This window comes from Salvelinus fontinalis, chromosome 29, assembly GCF_029448725.1.
Source record: "Salvelinus fontinalis isolate EN_2023a chromosome 29, ASM2944872v1, whole genome shotgun sequence".
Taxonomy (NCBI): Eukaryota; Metazoa; Chordata; class Actinopteri; order Salmoniformes; family Salmonidae; genus Salvelinus; species Salvelinus fontinalis.
This window is the reverse complement of record NC_074693.1, coordinates 42,304,489-42,324,618: the sequence shown is the minus strand read 5'-3', so window position 1 is coordinate 42,324,618 and position 20,130 is coordinate 42,304,489. Positions and strand designations below refer to the sequence as shown.

The 20,130-nt window shown below is 41.0% G+C and overlaps 1 protein-coding gene across 3 annotated transcripts in view; it reads left to right on the top strand.

The window, feature by feature from the left end:
• The window catches only part of LOC129827997 (short transient receptor potential channel 3-like), a 95,241-nt gene that overhangs the window by 71,747 nt on the left and 3,364 nt on the right, over positions 1-20,130 (top strand). For 2 of the 3 annotated variants that reach the window (XM_055889386.1, XM_055889382.1), the window contains 3 exons: positions 984-1,248; positions 2,426-2,621; positions 14,102-14,311. In XM_055889386.1, the coding sequence (XP_055745361.1) occupies positions 984-1,248; positions 2,426-2,621; positions 14,102-14,311 (671 nt within the window). The remainder of the gene's footprint in view (positions 1-983; positions 1,249-2,425; positions 2,622-14,101; positions 14,312-20,130) is intronic. The other variant, XM_055889383.1, reaches the window with a different exon arrangement.

The window sequence follows — 20,130 nt, the reverse complement described above, 5'->3', positions numbered from 1 at the left end:
TACTTGCTTGCCAACGTAGTCAAGACACCACCTCGCTTGCCTCTCTTTCGCCGCTGCTTTCTCTTTCGAGTGCCAGGGATCAGGGCCTGGTCCGTGGTAAACAGAATGTCCAAAACTTGCTGAAGTAGAAATCGTCATCAAATCGAGGTTAATGATCACTGTTATGATGTCCACAAGCTGTTTTCGGTCATATGAAATGATGGCGAGAAACATTATGTACAAAAAAATGTAAGATCAGCAACAACCAAATTATTTTTAATGCAGGCTTCGTCAGGAGCCCGTAAAACAGCAGCTATCCACTGCAATGCCATCTTCTTTAAACCTGTGATACAGTTGAGACAAGTAGGCATCTTGCACACATCTACAAATACTACCACAAATGTCAATACAGATGTTTCCTGACCACTTGCCCTGCAAGACGTGTAACAGTGTTAGCAATGATTATGCTTAAGGGCAGGCACACTAATCTCAAGAATCATTAGATTCTTACCGCAGGTTAAGCTCTAATTGTCTAATCGTACACAGTGACGTACACATACAGAATAACTTTAAGTGCAACATTATCCACCTAGTACACTGCACGCAGAAGGGAGAAAAATTATCATTAGGTATATCATTAGAACATGCAAAAAAAAATCACATAAAATCACATAAACACCTATTTTTTATTTGACATTGAGAGCATAAGTGGCCTATGCAAATTGTGGTAGCACCTTATTTTATAGTCCTGTTTCATTTAGTTTTAGCTGATATTTACTGAGAAATTGTACGTTTTGGTGCTTGTGTTGATGAATCGTAAAGAAACAAAAGACTACTTTTAGGGGAATAATTATACAATTACTATTTGCTGTGTTATTTCAAAGCCCACAAAGACATAGTGGGACTGTAAAACAAAGTGTAACCCAACCATTGTGTAGAGCAGTCATATAGCGCAATGCATTAAACACATTGTTCATGTTGCTGTCGCCCATTCCTCCACTTAGCAAGGGACAAATGGCTGCCGTCGGACCCCCAGCTGATCTCAGAAGGGCTGTACGCCATCGCCGTGGTGCTGAGCTTCACACGCATCGCTTACATCCTGCCGGCTAACGAGAGCTTCGGACCGCTCCAGATCTCCCTGGGACGCACGGTCAAAGACATCTTCAAGTTCATGGTCCTGTTCATCATGGTCTTCCTGGCGTTCATGATCGGCATGTTCATCCTCTATTCGTACTACTTGGGTGCCAAGATCAACCCGGCCTTCACCACGTGAGTGATATAGCAGACATAAAGAGGACACTTGTGTATAGAGAACACTTGTTGGAATAGACATATGGTGAGACACTTATGGGAACAGACTTATAGGGACTCACCACATAAGAGAACATTAATCGATGGTCACTCAGGCAGGTCTGGAGTCAGTGACAGGAACTGCTCTGTACACAGTTACTCTGTATGGACTGACAGTCAGTAGGGAGGCTTTGTACACGTTCAACCATACTGTTTTGTCCCCAAAGCCCCTAAAATTAATACACAAGACTTGAGAATACGATTGGTACACATTTATAAAGTAATACTGCTTGGGACCTATCTACATGAAACCAAAATCTCCAACAAATGAGTTTGCCATTCATGCAGGGAGCTCTTTTCTTCCTCTATTTGAGCCCATTCATGCGGTGCTAGCTCAGTCAGTCTATCGACTCAGTCATTGTAGTGCAGAATGAAGTTGAAAATGGCCAACCTTGGACTCCCTTTCGAAGAGTTCTTCTAAACTGTATTGGAAAAGGCACCGCTGAGATTGTGGCAGGTCAGCAAAAATAACTCATTTCACACTGGAGTGGATTACCGCCAAGGTTACTGTTTCCAAGCTGAGGCTGAGAAAATGAAATCCTTCCCATTGTTATGGTTATTATTTTCCTCTATTGTCTTAAGTGTCCATATTGCATTTCATTAGCCAAGCTGCCTTGGCATAAATGGAACACACACACACATCTAACATTGCCAAGAGTCACAATGGTCATTTCTGCTCTTACCAAGGACATCTGTGGAATTCATATTACACAAAATATAAAATACAGCAACATCACCTGAAATAAAAAAATATATATAATTTCATAGCAACAATTCTCACGTTTATAAATGTTTCTCGAAGGGACTTTAGCAACCAGAATACTTTAACACAGGATGATGCATTTTGGTATTAAGCAAGACATGCCGATATATTTGGTTCATTCCCCACACACTTATAAGTTAGGCTACACATGAGGTGACATCACTATTTGAAGCAGCGCTTTATCCCCTGTCACTCTGGGCAACAGCCAAATATAGTTTGTGATTTCGCTAGGGCACAACAACAAACTAGAAACCCCTGATCTGATCAGCTTGTCCTATAGCTTTCTTATCCCCTTCCTTCCTTCCTTCCTTCCTTCCTTCCTTGTCACCATAGGGTGGAGGAGAGCTTCAAGACTCTGTTCTGGTCTATATTTGGACTGTCCGAGGTGTCCTCTGTGGTGCTCAAGTACAACCACAAGTTCATCGAGAACATCGGTTACGTTCTCTATGGAATCTACAACGTGACCATGGTGGTGGTGTTGCTCAACATGCTGATCGCCATGATCAACAGCTCCTATCAAGAAATCGAGGTGAGTCACCGGTGTAGTGAAGTTGCCCCTAGATACTGATCTTGGGTAAATAAAATAAATTCCCCACTAATCATTAAGGTTAGGATTGGGGAAGGGAAGTAGATCCTAGATCTGTGTGTAGGGGGAAACTTCGCCGCAGAGGTAAGTCAGTGGCATCTGTAGACCCACCATTTCATCTGATTATAGTTATAGGGGTACTAGTGTATTTTGGTGTAATCTTTTTGTATGCAGTGCATTCGGAAAGTATTAATTTTTTCAAAATGTTGTTACAGCCTTATTCTAAAATAATCTCATGAAGTTACACACAATACCCCATAATGACAAAGCAAAAACAGGTTTTTAGAACTGTTTGCAAATGTGTAAAAAAAAAAAAAAAAAGGGGAAAAAAGGAAATATCACATTTACGTAAGTATTCAGACACTTTATTCAGTACTTTGTTGAAGCACCTTTGGCAGTGATTATAGCCTTAAGTTTTCTTGGATATGACGCTACAAGCTTGGCACACCTGTATTTGGGGAGTTTCTTCAATCTTCTCTGCAGATCCTCTCAAGATCTGTCAGGTTGGATGGGGAGCATCGCTGCACAGCTATTTTCAGGTCTCTCCAGAGATGTTCGATTGGGTTCAAGAAAGGGCTCAGGCTGGGCCATTCAAGGACAGTCAGAGACTTGTCCCGAAGCCACTCCTGCATTGTCTTGGCTGTGTGCTTAGGGTCGTTGTCCTGTTGGAAGGTGAACCTTCGCCCCAGTCTGAGGTCCTGAGAGCTCTGGAGCAGGTTTTCATCAAGTATCTCTCTGTACTTTGCTCCGTTCATCTTTCCCTCGATCCTGAGTAGTCTTCCAGTCCCTGCCGTTGAAAAACATCCCCACAGCATGATGCTGCCACCACCATGCTTCACCGTAGGGATGGTATTGGCCAGGTGATGAGCGGTGGTTCCAAACTTCCTCCATTTAAGAATGATGTCAGGATTTGGCCAGGATTGTTCCGGTTTTGGTCACTAGATGCCCCCATTGTGGTTTTTTGACCCTTTTGTTTTCCCTTGTTTCCAGTTATTATTTGCACCTGTGCCTCGTTTCCCTTGTATGTATTTAAACCCTTAGTTTTCCTCAGTTCTTTGCTCTGTGTTTGAATGTTAGCACCCTGTCCCAGCCATGCTGTGAACATTTGTTACTCCTGTTGGATTCTCTTGAGGTACTCTGGTTTTGTTCTCGTTTATTTATTTTTTGATTATTCTTTTGAGGTTTTTCCCTGCTGTACTTACCACTTTGTGGATTCACCTTGTGACTTGAAGGATATACCTTTTTTCTCTTGGATTTACTTTTGACGTTGTGGATTAATATTTTTGCCTGAAGAACTTTCCTTTTTACTTTCTTAAAACACCGTCTCAAGTACTGTTGTGTCTGCCTCATCTTCTGGGTTCTGCCGACTATTAGTGGCTCAGTTTGCTAAGTGACTGTTTCTCACACCGGAGACCCGAGTTCGTAACCGGGTCCTGACAAATGATGGAGGCCACAGTGTTCTTGGGGACCTTCAATGCTGCTGAATGTTTTTGGTACCTTCCCCAGATCTGTGCCTCGACACAATGCTGTCTCGGAGCTCTACGAACAAATCCTTCGACCTCATGGCTTGGTTTTTGCTCTGACATGCACTATCAACTGTGGAACCTTATATAGACAGGTGTGTGCCTTTCTAAATCATGTCCAATCAATTGAATTTGCCACTGGTGGACTCCATTCAAGTTGTAGAAACATCTCAAGGGTGATCAATGGAAAGAGGATGCACCTGAGCTGAATTCCGAGTCTCATAGCAAAGGGTCTGAATACTTATGTAAATAAGGCATTTATGTTTTTTTATTTTTAATACATTTGCAAACATTTATAAAAACTTGTTTTCGATTTGTCATCATGGGGTATTGTGTGTAGATTGAGGGAACATTTTAATTTAATCCATACTTTTCAGAATAGACTGTATATACACCACATGACCAAAAGTATGTGTACACCTGCTCGGCGAACATCTCATTCCAATATCAAGGGCATTAATATGGAGTTGGTCCCCCCTTTGCTGCTATAACAGCCTCCACTTTTCTGGTGGTAAGGCTTTCCACTAGATGTTGGAACATTGCTTCGGGGACTTGCTTCCATTCAACCACAAGAGCATTAGTGAGGTCGGGCACTGATTTTGGGCGATTAGGCCTGGCTTGCAGTCGGCGTTCCAATTAATCTCAAAGGTGTTCGATGGGATTGAGGTCAGGGATCTGTGCAGGTCAGTCAAGTTCTTCCACACCGATCTCGACAAACCATTTCTGTATGGACCTCGCTTTGTGCACAGGGGCATTGTCATGCGGAAACAGGAAAGGGCCTTCCTCCAAACTGTTGCCACAAAGTTGGGAGCACAGAATCTTCTAGAATGTCAGTGTATGCTGTAGCATTAAGATTTCCCTTCATTGGAAGTAAGGGGCCTAATTTGAACCATGAAAACAGCCCCAGACGATTATTCCTTCTCCACCAAACTTTACAGTTGGCACTATGCATTCTGGCAGGTAGCGTTCTCCTGGCACCCGCCAAACCCAGATTCGTCTGTGGGCCTGCCAGATGATGAAGCGTGATTCATCGCTCCAGAGAACGCATTTCCACTGCTCCAGAGACCAATGGCGGCGAGCTTTACACCACTCCAGCCAACGCTTGGATTTGCGCATGGTGAACTTGTGTGCGGTTGTTCGGCCATGGAAACCCATTTCATGAAGCTCCCGACGAACAGCTGACGTTGCTTCCAGAGGCAGTTTTGAACTCAGTGGTGAGTGTTGCAACCAAGGAGAGACGCACTACGCGCATCAGCACTTGGCGGTCTCATTCTGTGAGCTTGTGTGGTCTACCAATTTGTGGCCGAGCTGTTGTTGCTCCTAGACCTTTCCACTTCACAACAACAGCACTTACAGTTGACCGGGGCAGCTCTTGCAGGTCTTTCAAACAAGACGAACTGACTTGTTTGAAAGGTAGCATCCTATGAAAGTGCCACGTTGAAAGTCACTAAGCTCGTCAGTAAGGCCTTTCTACTGCCAATGTTTGTCTTCGGAGATTGCATGGCTCTGTAATTTATTTTATACACCTGTCAGGTGTGGCTGAAACAGACGTGGCTGAAATAGACAAATCGACGAATTTGAATGGGTATCCACATATTTTTGTGTATATACTGTATATGTAATATATATGTTTATTTATAGGCTGGGTATCCACATATTTTTGTGTATATACTGTATATGTAATATATATATTTATTTATAGGCTCCTCAGAGGAGGAAGGGGAGGACCATACTACTCAATGAATTTCATAAAATAAAATTGTGAAACATTAAAAAGGTTATACTTTTTAGATAAAACTGTACAAAATACATTCACGTCACCAAATAATTGATTAAAACACACTGTTTTACAATGAAGATCTACAGTAGCCTCAATAGCACTCTGTAGGATAGCACCATGGTGTAGCTGGAGAACAGCTAGTGTCCGTCCTCCTCTGGGTACATTGACTTCAATACAAAACCTAAGAGGCTTATGGTTCTCACCCCTTTCCATTCACTTACACAGTAATTATGACAACTTCCGGAGGACATCCTCCAACCTATCACATCTCTTGCAGCATGAACTGACATGTTGTCCACCCAATCAAAGGATCAGAGAATGTATCTAGTACTGAAAGCATAAACTACAGCTAGCTAGCACTGCAGTGCATAAAATGTGGTGAGTAGTTGACTCAGAGAGAAATACAATAGTTGAACAGTTTTTAAGAAATTAATTTCTAAACAAATGGAGGAGAGAGAGTGTCATTTTTGTTTGACTTTCACTTACTTAGCTAGGAAATGCAGCTAGCTACTTTAGCCTACTCAAACACCCTGCTCAAACAGAGGGATGCTATGTTAGCTAGCTGGCTATGACTATCCAAACCTGGAACTCTTCCAAGTCAAGGTAAGCTTCTGGTTTTACTAATTTATTGCCACCGGGGCACGCCGGTGTAACTGCTAAACTGCTTACTACTGACTGTACACTGTACTGCATGATTGTTCGAGTTTACTAACGTGTTAGTTCTATTATCTGTGTTGACTATGATGCTACTTTGGCTAATATGGTGACAACGATGTAGGAAGTGTGTAGCGGTTATGTTATGAAGGTTTGGCTTGGAAAGGTTTTGTCTTGTTGTGCACAAGCAAAGGTAAGAGGAGGAGAGCGCAGAGATGTGAGAAGGAATACGACAAGCTGTTTGTATGTGGCTATGAAAGTGCACTGTTTGCGTGTGATCAGGGGTGTATTCATTCCACTGATTCTGTTGAAAAACATTTCTTAAATGGAAGTGAACGGAATGACACGGGGATAAACATACCTGAATAGAAACTCTCGTTTGCAACTGGTGGACTAATGATTACCCCCTAGATCAGTTAGATGCAGGCAAGAGTGTGCAAGGTGGAATTGAATGTGTCACTGTCTGTACATGTGTCACTGTCATCTCAAATCATTCTCTCAACCTGTGTGCGCCTATTTTGTAAACTTTCATTCATAGGCTAGTTTGTAGCAACCTCATGATGGGTATAGCAAAACATTTGAGTTAATGTAGTAGCCTAAACCTATCACTGTTACATTGAACTGGTTGAATGGCATATTAATGACAGTCATCCAATATGATGTAATATAAATAAGGCCATGCTCATTAAAAAAAAATAGCATCGCCCATTATTTATATACAGTGGGGAGAACAAGTATTTGATACACTGCCGATTTGGAGTCTGTTTGATTGAGTGTGTGGACGGGTGTCTTTTATACAGGTAACGAGTTCAAACAGGTGCAGTTAATACAGGTAATGAGTCGAGAACAGGAGGGCTTCTTAAAGAAAAACTAACAGGTCTGTGAGAGCCGGAATTCTTACTGGTTGGTAGGTGATCAAATACTTATGTCATGCAATAAAATGCAAATTAATTACTTAAAAATCATACATTTTCTGGATTTTTGTTTTAGATTCCGTCTCTCACAGTTGAAGTGTACCTATGATAAAAAATCTCCTCCTCTACATGCTTTGTAATTAGGAAAACCTGCAAAATCGGCAGTGTATCAAATACTTGTTCTCCCCACTGTATATATACAATACCAGTCAAAAGTTTGGACACACCTACTCATTCAAGGGTTTTTCTTTATTTTTACTATTTTCTACAACTATGAATTGACACATATGGAATCATGTAGTTACCAAAAAACTGTTAAACAAATGAAAATATATTTTATATTTGAGATTCTTCAAAGTAGCCACCCTTTGCCTTGATGACAGCTTTGCACACTCTTGGCATTCTCTCAACCACCTTCACCTGGAATGCTTTTCCAACAGTCTTGAAGGAGTCCCACATATGCTGAGCACTTGTTGGTTGCTTTTCCTTCACTCTGTAGTCTAACTCATCCCAACCCATCTCAATTGGGTTGAGTTCAGGTGATTGTGAAGGCCAGGTCATCTGATGCAGCACTCCATCACTTGCCTTGGTCAAGTAGCCCTTACAAATCCTCAAGGTGTGTTTTGGGTCCTTGTCTTGTTGAAAAATGATAAATGATAGTCCCACTAAGCACAGATCAGATGGGATAGCGTATCGCTGCAGAATGATGTGGTAGCCATGCTGGTTAAGTGTGCCTTGAATTAAAAATGAATCACTGACAGTGTCACCAGCAAAGCACCCCTACACCATCACACCTGTTCCTCCATGCTTCACGTTGGGAACCACACATGCAGAGATCATCCGTTCATTTACTCTGCGTCTCACAAAGACACAGAGGTTGGAACAAAAAATTTCCTTTTCTTTGCAGCAATTTGACCACGAAGTCCTGATTCACACAGTGTCCTCTGAAAAGTTGATGTTGATATATTTCTGTTACTTGAACTCTGTGAAGCATTTATTTGGGCTGCAATTTCTGAGGCTGGTAACTCTAATGAACTTATCCTATGCAGCAGAGGTAACTCCTTTTCTGTGATGTTCCTCATGAGAGACAGTTTCATCATAGTGCTTGATGGTTTTTGTGATTGCACTTGAAGAAACCGACTGACCTTCATGTCGTAAAGTAATGATAGACTATTGTTTCTCTTTGCTTATTTGAGCTGTTTTTGTCATAATATGGACTTGGTCTTTTACCAAATAGGACTATCTTCCTGTATACCACCCATACCTTGTCACAAAACTGATTGGCTCAAACGCATTTAGAAGGAAAGAAATTCCACAAATGAACTTTTAACAAGGCACACCTGTTAATTGAAACGCATTCCAGGTGACTACCTCATGAAGCTGGTTGAGAGAATGCCAAGAATGCGCAAAGCTGTCAAGGCAAAGTGGCTACCTTGAAGAGTCTCAAATGTAAAATATATGTTGATGTGTTACACTTTTTTGGTTATTAATGATTTCATCATTTTTATGTCTTCATTATTATTTTACAATGTACAACATATAAGAAAAACCTGGAATGAGTAGGTGTCAACTTTTGAATAGTACTGTAGTGGCCGTCGGTGCCGTTTAAGATGAGGGAGGATGATTTTTTTAAATACGAATGGCCTTATTTCTATTACAGCATATTGTATGACTGTCATTCATATTCCATTTACCCAGTTCAATTAAACAATCGAGTTTCTATTGGACAAATTCAGGTATATATATCCCCGTTTTGTTCCGTTTGCTTCTGTTTAAGATTATGTTTTTACAGAATTGGCGGAATGAATATACCCCTGATCACACACAAACAGTTAACTTTCATAGCCATAAACAAACTGCTTGTTGTATTCCTTCTCACATATATATATACACAACCGTTCAAAAGTTTGGGGTCACTTAGAAATGACCTTGTTTTTGAAGGAAAAGCCATTTTTTTGTCCATTAAAATAACATCAATATTGCGTACAGAGGCCCATTATCAGCATCCCTCACTCCTGTGTTCCAAAGGCGGGGTTGTGTTAGCTAATCCATGTTTATCATTTTAAAAGGCTAATTGATCATTAGAAAACCCTTTGCAATTATGTTAGCTCAGCTGAAAACTGTTGTACTGATTAAAGAAGCAATAAAACTGTCCTTCTTTAGACCGGTTGAGTATCTGGAGCATCAGCATTTGTGGGTTCGATTACAGGCTCAAAATGTCCAGAAACAAAGAACTTTCTACTGAAACTCATTAATCTATTCTTGTTCTGAGAAACGAGAAATTTACAGGAAACTGAAGATCTCGTACAACGCTGTGTACTACACCCTTCACTGAACAGCGCAAACTAGCTAACACAACGTGCCATTGGAAAACATGCATGGTTGCTGATAATGGGCCTCTGTACGCCTATGTAGATATTCCATTAAAAATCTAATGTTTCCAGCTACAATAGTCAATTACAACATTAACAATGTCAACACAGTATTTCTGATCAATTTTATGTTATTTTAAATTAATGAACAAAAAATGTGCTTTTCTAACCTGTCTGGGTCTGGGGTTCCGCTAGCGGAACTCCTCCCACATTCCACTGAAAAGGCAGAGCGCGAAATTCAAAAAAAAACATTTTTTTTAATATTTAACTTTCACACATTAACAAGTCCAATACAGCTAATGAAAGATACAGATCGTGTGAATCCAGCCAACATGTCCGATTTTTAAAATGTTTTACAGGGAAGACACAATATGTAAATCTATTAGCTAACCACCTTAGCAAAAGACACAATTTTTTCTTTGTCCACCAACACCACAAGCTATCACCAATTCGGCCAAATAAAGATATTGATAGCCACTAACCAAGAAAAAACCTCATCAGATGACAGTCTGATAACATATTTATGGTATAGGATAGGTTTTGTTAGAAAAATGTGCATATTTCAGGTATAAATCATAGTTTACAATTGCACCCACCATTACAACTCGACTAGAATAAATACAGAGAGCAACATGTATTACCTAAATACTAATCATAAAACATTTCTTAAAAATACACAGCGTACACTAATTGAAAGACACAGATCCTGTGAATACAGACAATATTTCAGATTTTCTAAGTGTCTTACAGCGAAAACACAATAAATCGTTATATTAGCATAGCACATGTGCAAACATTACCCCAGCATTGACTCACAGCAAAAAGAGCGATAGCATTATCACCACCAAAATGTATAAATTTTTTCACTAACCTTCTCAGAATTCTTCAGATGACACTCCTGTAACATCATATTACAACATACATATAGAGTTTGTTCGAAAATGTGGATATTTAGCCACCAAAATCGTGGTTATACAATGAGAAAAGTAGCCAAGCTGGTCAGAAAATGTCGGGCGCCATATTAGACAGTGATCTAGTCTTATACATAAATACTCATAAACTTGACAAAAAAATACAGGGTGGACAGCGATTGATAGACAATTTAGTTCTTAATGCAATCGCTGAATTACATTTTTTTAATTATCCTTACTTTTCAATACAGGTTGCGCCAAACGAAGCTACACCAAACAAAATGGCGGCATAAGCGTTTAACATTTTTTGACAGAAACACGATTTATCATCATAAATAGTTCTTACTATGAGCTGTTCTTCCATCAGAATCTTGGGCAATGAATCCTTTCTCTGGTCTAATCGTCTTTTGGTCGAAAGATGTCCTCTAGTCCCGTCGAAATGGCCACTAACGTTCACCATGCACTCGTTTAGTGCCCAGCTCCTCAAAGTGCATCACACAGAAATGCCATAAAATCGCCCTAAACGGATATAAATTGCTATAAAACGGTTCAAATTAACTACCTTATGATGTTTTTAACACCTATAACGAGTAAAAACATGACCGGAGAAATATTACTGGCTAAACAACAGCTTGGAAGGAGGCAAGTCCGACGACCATCGTGCGTAAGGCGCAGAGACGAAAAGAAAGCTACTTCCGGTCATTGGTGTTTTATACAGGCCCTGATTGCGCAATCGACTCCATTCAAAGCGTCACCCCTTACTGACATCTAGAGGAAGACGTAGGCAGTGTTTGTATCCTCATAGCATTTACAGGGACCTTACAACTGACTTGGGAACAGGGGCCAAGATTTCTGAAATCTCACTCCATGTCAGGGAAAGTGCTGTAGAATGAGTTCTGTTTCACTCAGAGACATAATTCCAACGGTTATAGAAACTAGAGAGTGTTTTCTATCCAATAATAATAATAATAATATGCATATTGTACGAGCAAGAATTGAGTAGGAAGCCGTTTAAATTGGACACGTTTTCCAGCAAAAGTGACAACAGCACCCCCTGTCCTCATCAGCTAAGTGACCCCAAACTTTTGAACTCTAGTGTATATACAGTTGAAGTCGAAGGTTACATACATTTAGGTTGGAGTCTTTAAAACTAGTTTTTCAACCACTCCACAAATTTCTTCTTACCAAACTATAGTTTTGGCAAGTCGGTTAGGACATCTACTTTGTGCATGACACAAGTCATTTTTCCAACAATTGTTTACAGACAGATTATTTCACTTATAATTCACTGTATCACAATTCCAGTGGGTCAGAAGTTTACATACACTAAGTTGACTGTGCCTTTAAACAGCTTGGAAATTCCAGAAATTGATGTCATGGCGTTAGAAGCTTCTGACAGGCTAATTGACATCCATTTGAGTCAATTGGAGATGTACCTGTGGATGTATATCAAGGCCTACCTTCAAACTCAGTGCCTCTTTGCTTGACATCATGAGAAAATCAAAAGAAATCAGCCAAGACCTCTGGTTCATTCTTGGGAGCAATTTCCAAACTCCTGAAGGTACCACGTTAATCTGTGAAAACAAGAGTACGCAAGTATAAACACCATGGGACCACGCAGCCGTCATACTGCTCAGGAAGGAGACACATTCTGTCTCCTAGAGATGAACGTACTTTGGTGCGAAAAGTGCAAATCAATCCCAGAACAACAGCAAAGGCCCTTGTGAAGATGCTGGAGGAGACAGGTACAAAAGTATCTAAATCCACAGTAAAACGAGTCCTATATCAACATAACCTGAAAGTCCGCTCAGCAAGGAAGAAGCCACTGCTCCAAAACCACCATAAAAAAGCCAGACTACGGTTTGCAACTGCACATGGGGACAAAGATCGTACTTTTTGGAGGAATGTCCTCTGGTCTGATGAAACAAAAATAGAACTGTTTGGCCATAATGACCATCATTATGTTTGGAGGAAAAAGAGGGAGGCAAGCCAAAGAACGCCATCCCAACCGTGAAGCACGGGGGTGGCAGCATCATGTTGTCGGGGTGCTTTGCTGCAGGAGGGACTGGTGCACTTCACAAAATAGATGGCATCATGGAGGACAATTATGTGGATATATTGAAGCAACATCTCAAGACATCAGTCAGGAAGTTAAAGCTTGGTCTTAAATGGGTCTTCCAAATGGACAATGACCCCAAGCATACTTCCAGGTATGGCAAAATGGCTTAAGGACAGCAAAGTCAAGGTATTGGAGTGGCCATCACAAAGCCCTGACCTCAGTCCTATAGAAAATTTGTGGGCAGAACTGAAAAAGTGTGTGCGATCAAGGAGGCCTACAAACCTGACTCAGTTACACCAGCTCTGTCAGGAGGAATGGGCCAATGTTCACCCAACTTATTGTGGGAAGCTTGTGAAAGGCTACCCAAAACATTTGACCCAAGTTAAACAATTTAAAGGCAATGCTACCTAATACTAATTGAGTGTATGTAAACTTCTGACCCACTGGGAATGTGATGAAAGAAATAAAAGCTGAAATAAAACATTCTCTACTATTATTCTGACATTTCACATTCTTAAAATAAAGTGGTGATCCTAACTGACCTAAGACAGGGCATTTTTACTAGGATTAAATGTCAGGTATTGTGAAAAACTTAGTTTAAATGTTTTGGCTAAGGTGTATGTAAACTTCCGACTTCAACTGTGTGTATATATATTATTCTGTTGCACAGCATATCCTAGGCAGTTATGCTCTGATTGTGAAACATCAGGTCAGCAATGGATATGTCTTAAATCAGTCATTTCAAGATGATCCTTATGTGTAGTGGGACTATCTTTCACTGTTTCCCTACTTGCCTCATATGACCACAGCACAGCTGTACTAAAGCCACAATGAATCACGCCCCCTTGTGTATTATTGCTTCATTAATCAATCATTTTTAGATGATCCATGTTATATGTTGTGGGAATTTCCTTTGCTAATCCACAAAACAAGGAACAACAGGTGACATGAGGCCTCTGCTGTAATTTCCTATCAGAGACAACAATTAGTGTATGACTTTAGATGGCAGTATTAGGCAAATGCTGTTATCTAAAAATCACAAACTATTGTTACCTCATAGATTCGGCCTACAGCAAAGGAAGTGAACAGGTTATCATCAGTTCAAATAGGTTTTTGATCATGTGTGTTTGTAACATTAGCCAGCGTCACTAAGTCAATCTGTTAAGGGGGTGTTTGCTCAGAGAGAGAAATAACTCTGCTTATCTCTCAGGACGATGCGGACGTGGAGTGGAAGTTTGCACGCTCCAAGCTATGGCTGTCGTACTTTGACAACGGCAAGACACTGCCTCCTCCCTTCAGCATCGTTCCCACTCCCAAGTCCTTCTACCACCACATCAGGTGGATAGTCGGCATGCTGCATTGCCGACGACGGAGTGTGAAGAAGGATCTAGAGCTGGGGTTGGACAGTTCAAAGTCCAGGGTATTGATGTGTGTGTGTGTGTGTGTGTGTGTACAGTGCCTTCAAAAAGTATTCAAACTCCTTGACTTATTCCACATTTTGTTGTTACAGGCTGAATTCTAAATGGATTCAATATTTTTTAATGCTCAACCATCTTCACACAATAAACCATAATGACAAAGTGAAAACATGTTTTTAGAAATGTTAGTACATTTAATGAAAATTAAACACAAAAAATATCTCATTGACACACGTTTTCACACCCCTGAGTCAATGCTTTGTTGAAGCACTTTTGGCAGGGATTACAGCTGTGAGTCTTTCTGGGAAAGTCTCTTGTGCAACATTTTCCCATTTATTATTTTCAAAATTCTTCAATCTCTGTCAAATTGGTTGTTGATGATTGCTGGAGAACCATTTTCAGGTCTTGCTACATATTTCCAAGCAGATTTAAGTTAAAACTGTAACTCGGCCACTTAGGAACATTCAATGTCTTCTTGGTAAGCAACTCCAGTGTAGATTTGGGCTCGTGTAGATTTGGCCTTAAGTTATTGTCCTGCTGAAAGGTGAATTAATCTCCCAGTGTCTGGTGGAAAGCAGACTGAACTAGTTTTCCTGTAAGATTTTCCTTGTGCTTAGCTCCATTCCGTTTTTTTTTATCCTGAAAAACCCCCTCATCCTTAATGATTACAAGTGTAACAGTAGTAACTTTACGTCTTCCCCTCGCCCCGACACGGGCGCGAACCAGGGACCCTCTGCACACATCAACAGTCACCCATGAAGCGTCGTTACCCATCGCTCCACAAAAGCCGCGGCTCTTGCAGAGCAAGGGGCAACACTACTTAAGTCTCAGAGCAAGTGACGTAACTGATTGAAATGCTACTAGCGCGTACCCGCTAACTAGCTAGCCATTTCACATCCGTTACACTCACCCCCCTTTCAACCTCCTCCTTTTCCGCAGCAACCAGTGATCCGGGACAACAGCATCAATGTAACAGTATAACTTTAAACCGTCCCCTCGCCCCGACACGGGCGCGAACCAGGGACCTTCTGAACACATCAACAACGGTTGCCCACGAAGCATCGCTACCCATCGCTCCACAAAGGCCGCGGCTCTTGCAGAGCAAGGGGCAACACTACTTAAGTCTCAGAGCAAGTGACGTAACTGATTGAAATGCTACTAGCGCGTACCCGCTAACTAGCTAGCCATTTCACATCCGTTACACAAGCATACCCATAACATGATGCAACCACCACTATGCTTGATAATATGAAGAGTGGTACAGTACTCAGTAATGTGTTATATTGGATTTGCCCCAAACATAACACTTTGTATTCAGGACAAAAAGGTAATTGCAGTATTACTTTAGTGCCTTGTTGCAAGCAGGATGCATGTTTTGGAATATTTGTATTCTGTACAGGCTTCCTTCTTTTCACTCTGTCAATTAGGTTAGTGTTGTGGAGTAACTACAGTGCTGTTGATACATCCTCAGTTTTCTCCTTTCACAGCCATTAAACTCTGTAACTGTTTTAAAGTCACCACTGGCCTCATGGTGAAATCCCTGAGCAGTGTCCTTCCTTTCCGGCAACTGAGTTATAGGAAGAACGCCTGTATCTTTGTAGTGACTGGGTGTATTACACCATCCAAAGTGTAATTAATAACCATGCTCAAAGAGATATTCAATGTCTGTTTTTTTTGTTTTTTTAATCTAGCAATAGATGCCCTTTGCGAGGCATTGGAAAACCTCCCTGGTCTTTGTGGTTGAATCTGTGTTTGAAATTCACTGCTCAACTGGGGTACCTTACAGACAATTGTATGTGTGGGGTACAGAGATGAGTTAGTCTTTAGAAAATCATGTTAAACACTATTATTGCACACATAGGGAGTCCATGCAACTTATTATGTGACTTGTTAAGTACATTTTTACTCCTGAACTTATTTAGGCTTGCCATAACAAGGTTGAATACTTATTGACTCAAGACATGTCAGCTTTTCATTGTTATTTAAAAATGTATCTACTTTGACATGATGGGGTATTATGTAAGGCCTGTCACCAAAAAAATCTACATTTAATAAATGTTAAATTCAAACTGTAACACAACAAAATGTGGAAAAAGTCAAGTGGTGTGAATACCTTCTGAAGGTATTTTCTGGAATTTCCCAAGCTGTTTAAAGGCACAGTCAACTTAGTGTATGTAAACTTCTGACCCACTGGAATTGTGATACAGTGAATTATAGTTAAATAATCTGTCTGTAAACAATTGTTGGAAAAAATACTTGTGTCATGCACAAAGTAGATGTCCTAACCGACTTGCCAAAACTATATAGTTTGATAACAAGAAATTTGTGGAGTGGTTGAAAAATTAGTTTTAATGACTCCAACCTAAGTGTACTTCCGACTTCACAACTTCCGACTTCAACTGTATATGTATGGAGATGACTGTTCTCTGGAAATTCCCATTTAAGACAGGTTTGAACCAATGTAGTTTGATGCCTCTCTATTTGATCCCTTTGAAGACATCATTTATTTAAATCTTGAATCAGTAGGCCCCCATGGCATATATTCTTTCTCTCTTTGTCTGTCTGTCACCCTCCCTCTCTGTCTCTCAGGGCGTTAGTTAATTCACTCTGGCTATCTACTCAAATTTCAGAGCACTCTCGTCTTAGTGTGACAGAGTGCAGAATAATTGATGCATTTACCAAAGCTCCAGTGTCAGTAAACATCGGAATAAAAGCATAATTATATTGTTGCCAGCAGCACAGTTACAGTCACCAATGCTCTATATAACATGAAAACATCCTAACCAGCTCTTCTAGGGGGAGTAAAATTGTCAGATTTGAGGTGTTCTCTTATTTGTGTCTGAAAGTAGCTAGCCATCTAGCCAACATTTAGTCAGTTAGCTTGGGTGCTTGACTGCCATTGTGAGGTCAGAACAATCTAAATCAAACCTACTCCTCGGCCAGCGCGTCCAATGTGCGCTCTGAACGCTCCAAGAGCGAAAACCAAACGGAATAACGCCCTGAGCGCACTCTGGCACTCAGGAATGAATTTACGAACACACCCTTACTGTCTCTCTCTGTCTCTCGCTCTCTTTCTCTCTCGTTTTCCCTTTACATTAACTACATTTGACCACATTGATTTCTTCTCTGAGGCATATTTCACATGGCAATCTGACAAGTGGAATGGAAATGTTGCGGCATTGTTATCTCAGTAGGCGAGCCACAAGGAAGAGTCGTTGCAGTTGGTCTAAATGTCGTCTTTAACAGAAAAACATTCATAGTAACATAGACCCCTTTCCATTACACGACACACTGACGTCAGGCACAGATGCGCGCGACTCTTGGCTGTAGTAGGAAAGGCATCATCATCTGCGCCCATTCAACATAGCCTAGATTTACACTTTTATTATTTCTAAACAAAATAACTTTTTGGGGTTCTCATACGCTTATAGTGATGTCTTGATTCTTGCTTGAACAGTCGCTAAGATTATATTTGGTTGTGACCTTTGCAAAAATAACTATTTTGGATGCAGCAGTTGTTAGCTAGAATGCTAACGCTAATTGACATACAGTAGGCTGTAGCCAAAGCTAGCCAATGAGCCATTTTATCGAGTTGAAGTGTTTTTTAAGTATAATGCAGTTGACTTGCGATGATGACACAAACATTATATTAAGCAGGACATTCATACGAGCCATAAAATCCAATTATAATCCAAAAGTATTGTGAAATGCACTCATAAGCAACATATAAATAGAGGCTTTTTTTGCTGGCGTGCTATAAGAACTTCCCCGTGTTCTGCCACCAACTTGCGAGCATCGCGCTCATGCGGCAATGTTTGCAAACACAGAAAGGGGTCTATAGTGTGTTATGTGGTTTTTGGTTTTAAAACATGCAAATATGGGGTACATTGAATTCCAGTGCTTTCTGGTCAGACACACAAAATGTCGTTATATTTTTTTGGGGGGGGGGGGGGGCGCTAGAAGCAAAATGGGTTGACACCGCTTCTGTTACCCTGAACCCAAAGTATTTCTTCCATTATCTACCTATTGAACGGGTGGGTGAGGGGCCAAGAATGTCCTTGGGTAGACCTCCTGTTAGCCTGTAGGGAATCGAAGAGTGGCTGGGTAATGGGAAGAAGAAGACATGACTGATGACTAATAAGGCTCTCTGTGCACTTGAGGCCAGATGGCCTTCGGTCCCAAAATTTTTTAACCACACTATCGAACTATACACACTATCGACCTATACGTAAGTGAAGCCTCTCCAAGCTCCTTAGCCATAAGACACTGACAGCTAATGCACGGCCTTCATCAGAGCAGTGACAGGGTCAGTTGAGACCCTGGTATTTTGACATTGTTCCAGGAATGATGCGAAACAATGTAGTATTCGTTTTTTTGATCCCCCAAAACGTATATGTGTGTGTGTGTGTAAATGTACGGGTGTGTGTGCTTGCGAGTGTTAAAACCAGGGGTTGAAACAAATTATTTTCCAATAATTTTATTCTGAACATAACTATTTATTTTGTTTCATACCACTGTTCCTACCAGCAAAACAAGGTTCTGAACCGGTTTATATTGTTCCTTTCTGTTCATTTTTTAACCTGTGAAATCAACAGTTTTTAACATTTAGCTCATTACATGACTTCACCAACCAGTGCGGAGAGAGCAGGCAAGCTAGTTGTTTACATGTGTGTAGCCTATGGCGCAAGATGCTACTGAAATTGTGTGGGTGGGGAGAGAGCAAGGGAGACATTTTGTGGGTGGGGAGAGAGCGAGAGAGCGTTGAGGAGGAGGCTTGAAGCGCTGGGCATCTTGTTATGACATGCATTATCTAAATTAGGTCCACAGAATTATACCAAGGAGGAGCGGCTTCTATGGAGGAGCTTTGAATGTCCTTTGAGCTAGCTAGCTAACAAGCTTGAGCTAGCTAGCTAACAGGCTCGTGATTGCAGAGCGGCACCAGAATTAAAAACACGTCTTACCTTTTTGTAGTTAATAAATCCAACGTGAAGCGTGATAACTAGGCCTATAGTATCCTTAACTAGCATCGAAAATGTTGATCCATTCTTCTCTAGCCAATTACAAATGTCTCTGCCTATCTTCTGACTCAAGCTTGTAATGTCAGTAAAGGAGTCTGTTTAGGAGGGGGGAGGATCGCAGGTAACTTAAACATGCACACTCACAGGCAAAGATTTTCAGTTTGCAGGCAGACACTGGAATAGATTTCTGAGGAACAGAGTAGGGCTTTGTTGCGTTTTGTTGTGGGACTAGAAAATGCCTGGAATGTAAAAGAACGATATTAACCGGTTCCCATGATTTTTAAATGACGGTTCTGTTCCAGAACATTATGGATCACTTTCGTTCCAGGTTCCATTTCTGTTCCTTGAAAGATTTAGTTATTTTTCGGTTCTTGTCACGACTCCGATCGAAGGTGACTCACCTTCCCGTTCGGGGGGGGTCGGTCGTCGTCGCCGGCCTACTAGCTGCCACTGACTCTTTTTCCTCCCCCTCCTTATGTGTTTATTTGTTACACCTGTGTTGAGGTGATTATAATTAGTTGGGCTTTATTAGTCAGCCAGCCCGCCCGTTTCTTTGTGCGGGATTGTTCAGTTGTACCTTGGTATCGGGAGTAGACGAACGTATTGTTTATTTCGTTCGTAGAGTGTATTTGGACTGTTTTTTCGTCCCCCGTGTATGGGGAAATTTGTTTGTACACCCAGTGTTTTCGTGGGGACGTTGTTTACCGTGTGTGCATTAAAAGCACTATATTGAACTCTCTGTTGTTCCTGCGCCTGACTTCACACCCCCCGACACCCAGAGCGTTACAGTTCTGTTCTCTGAT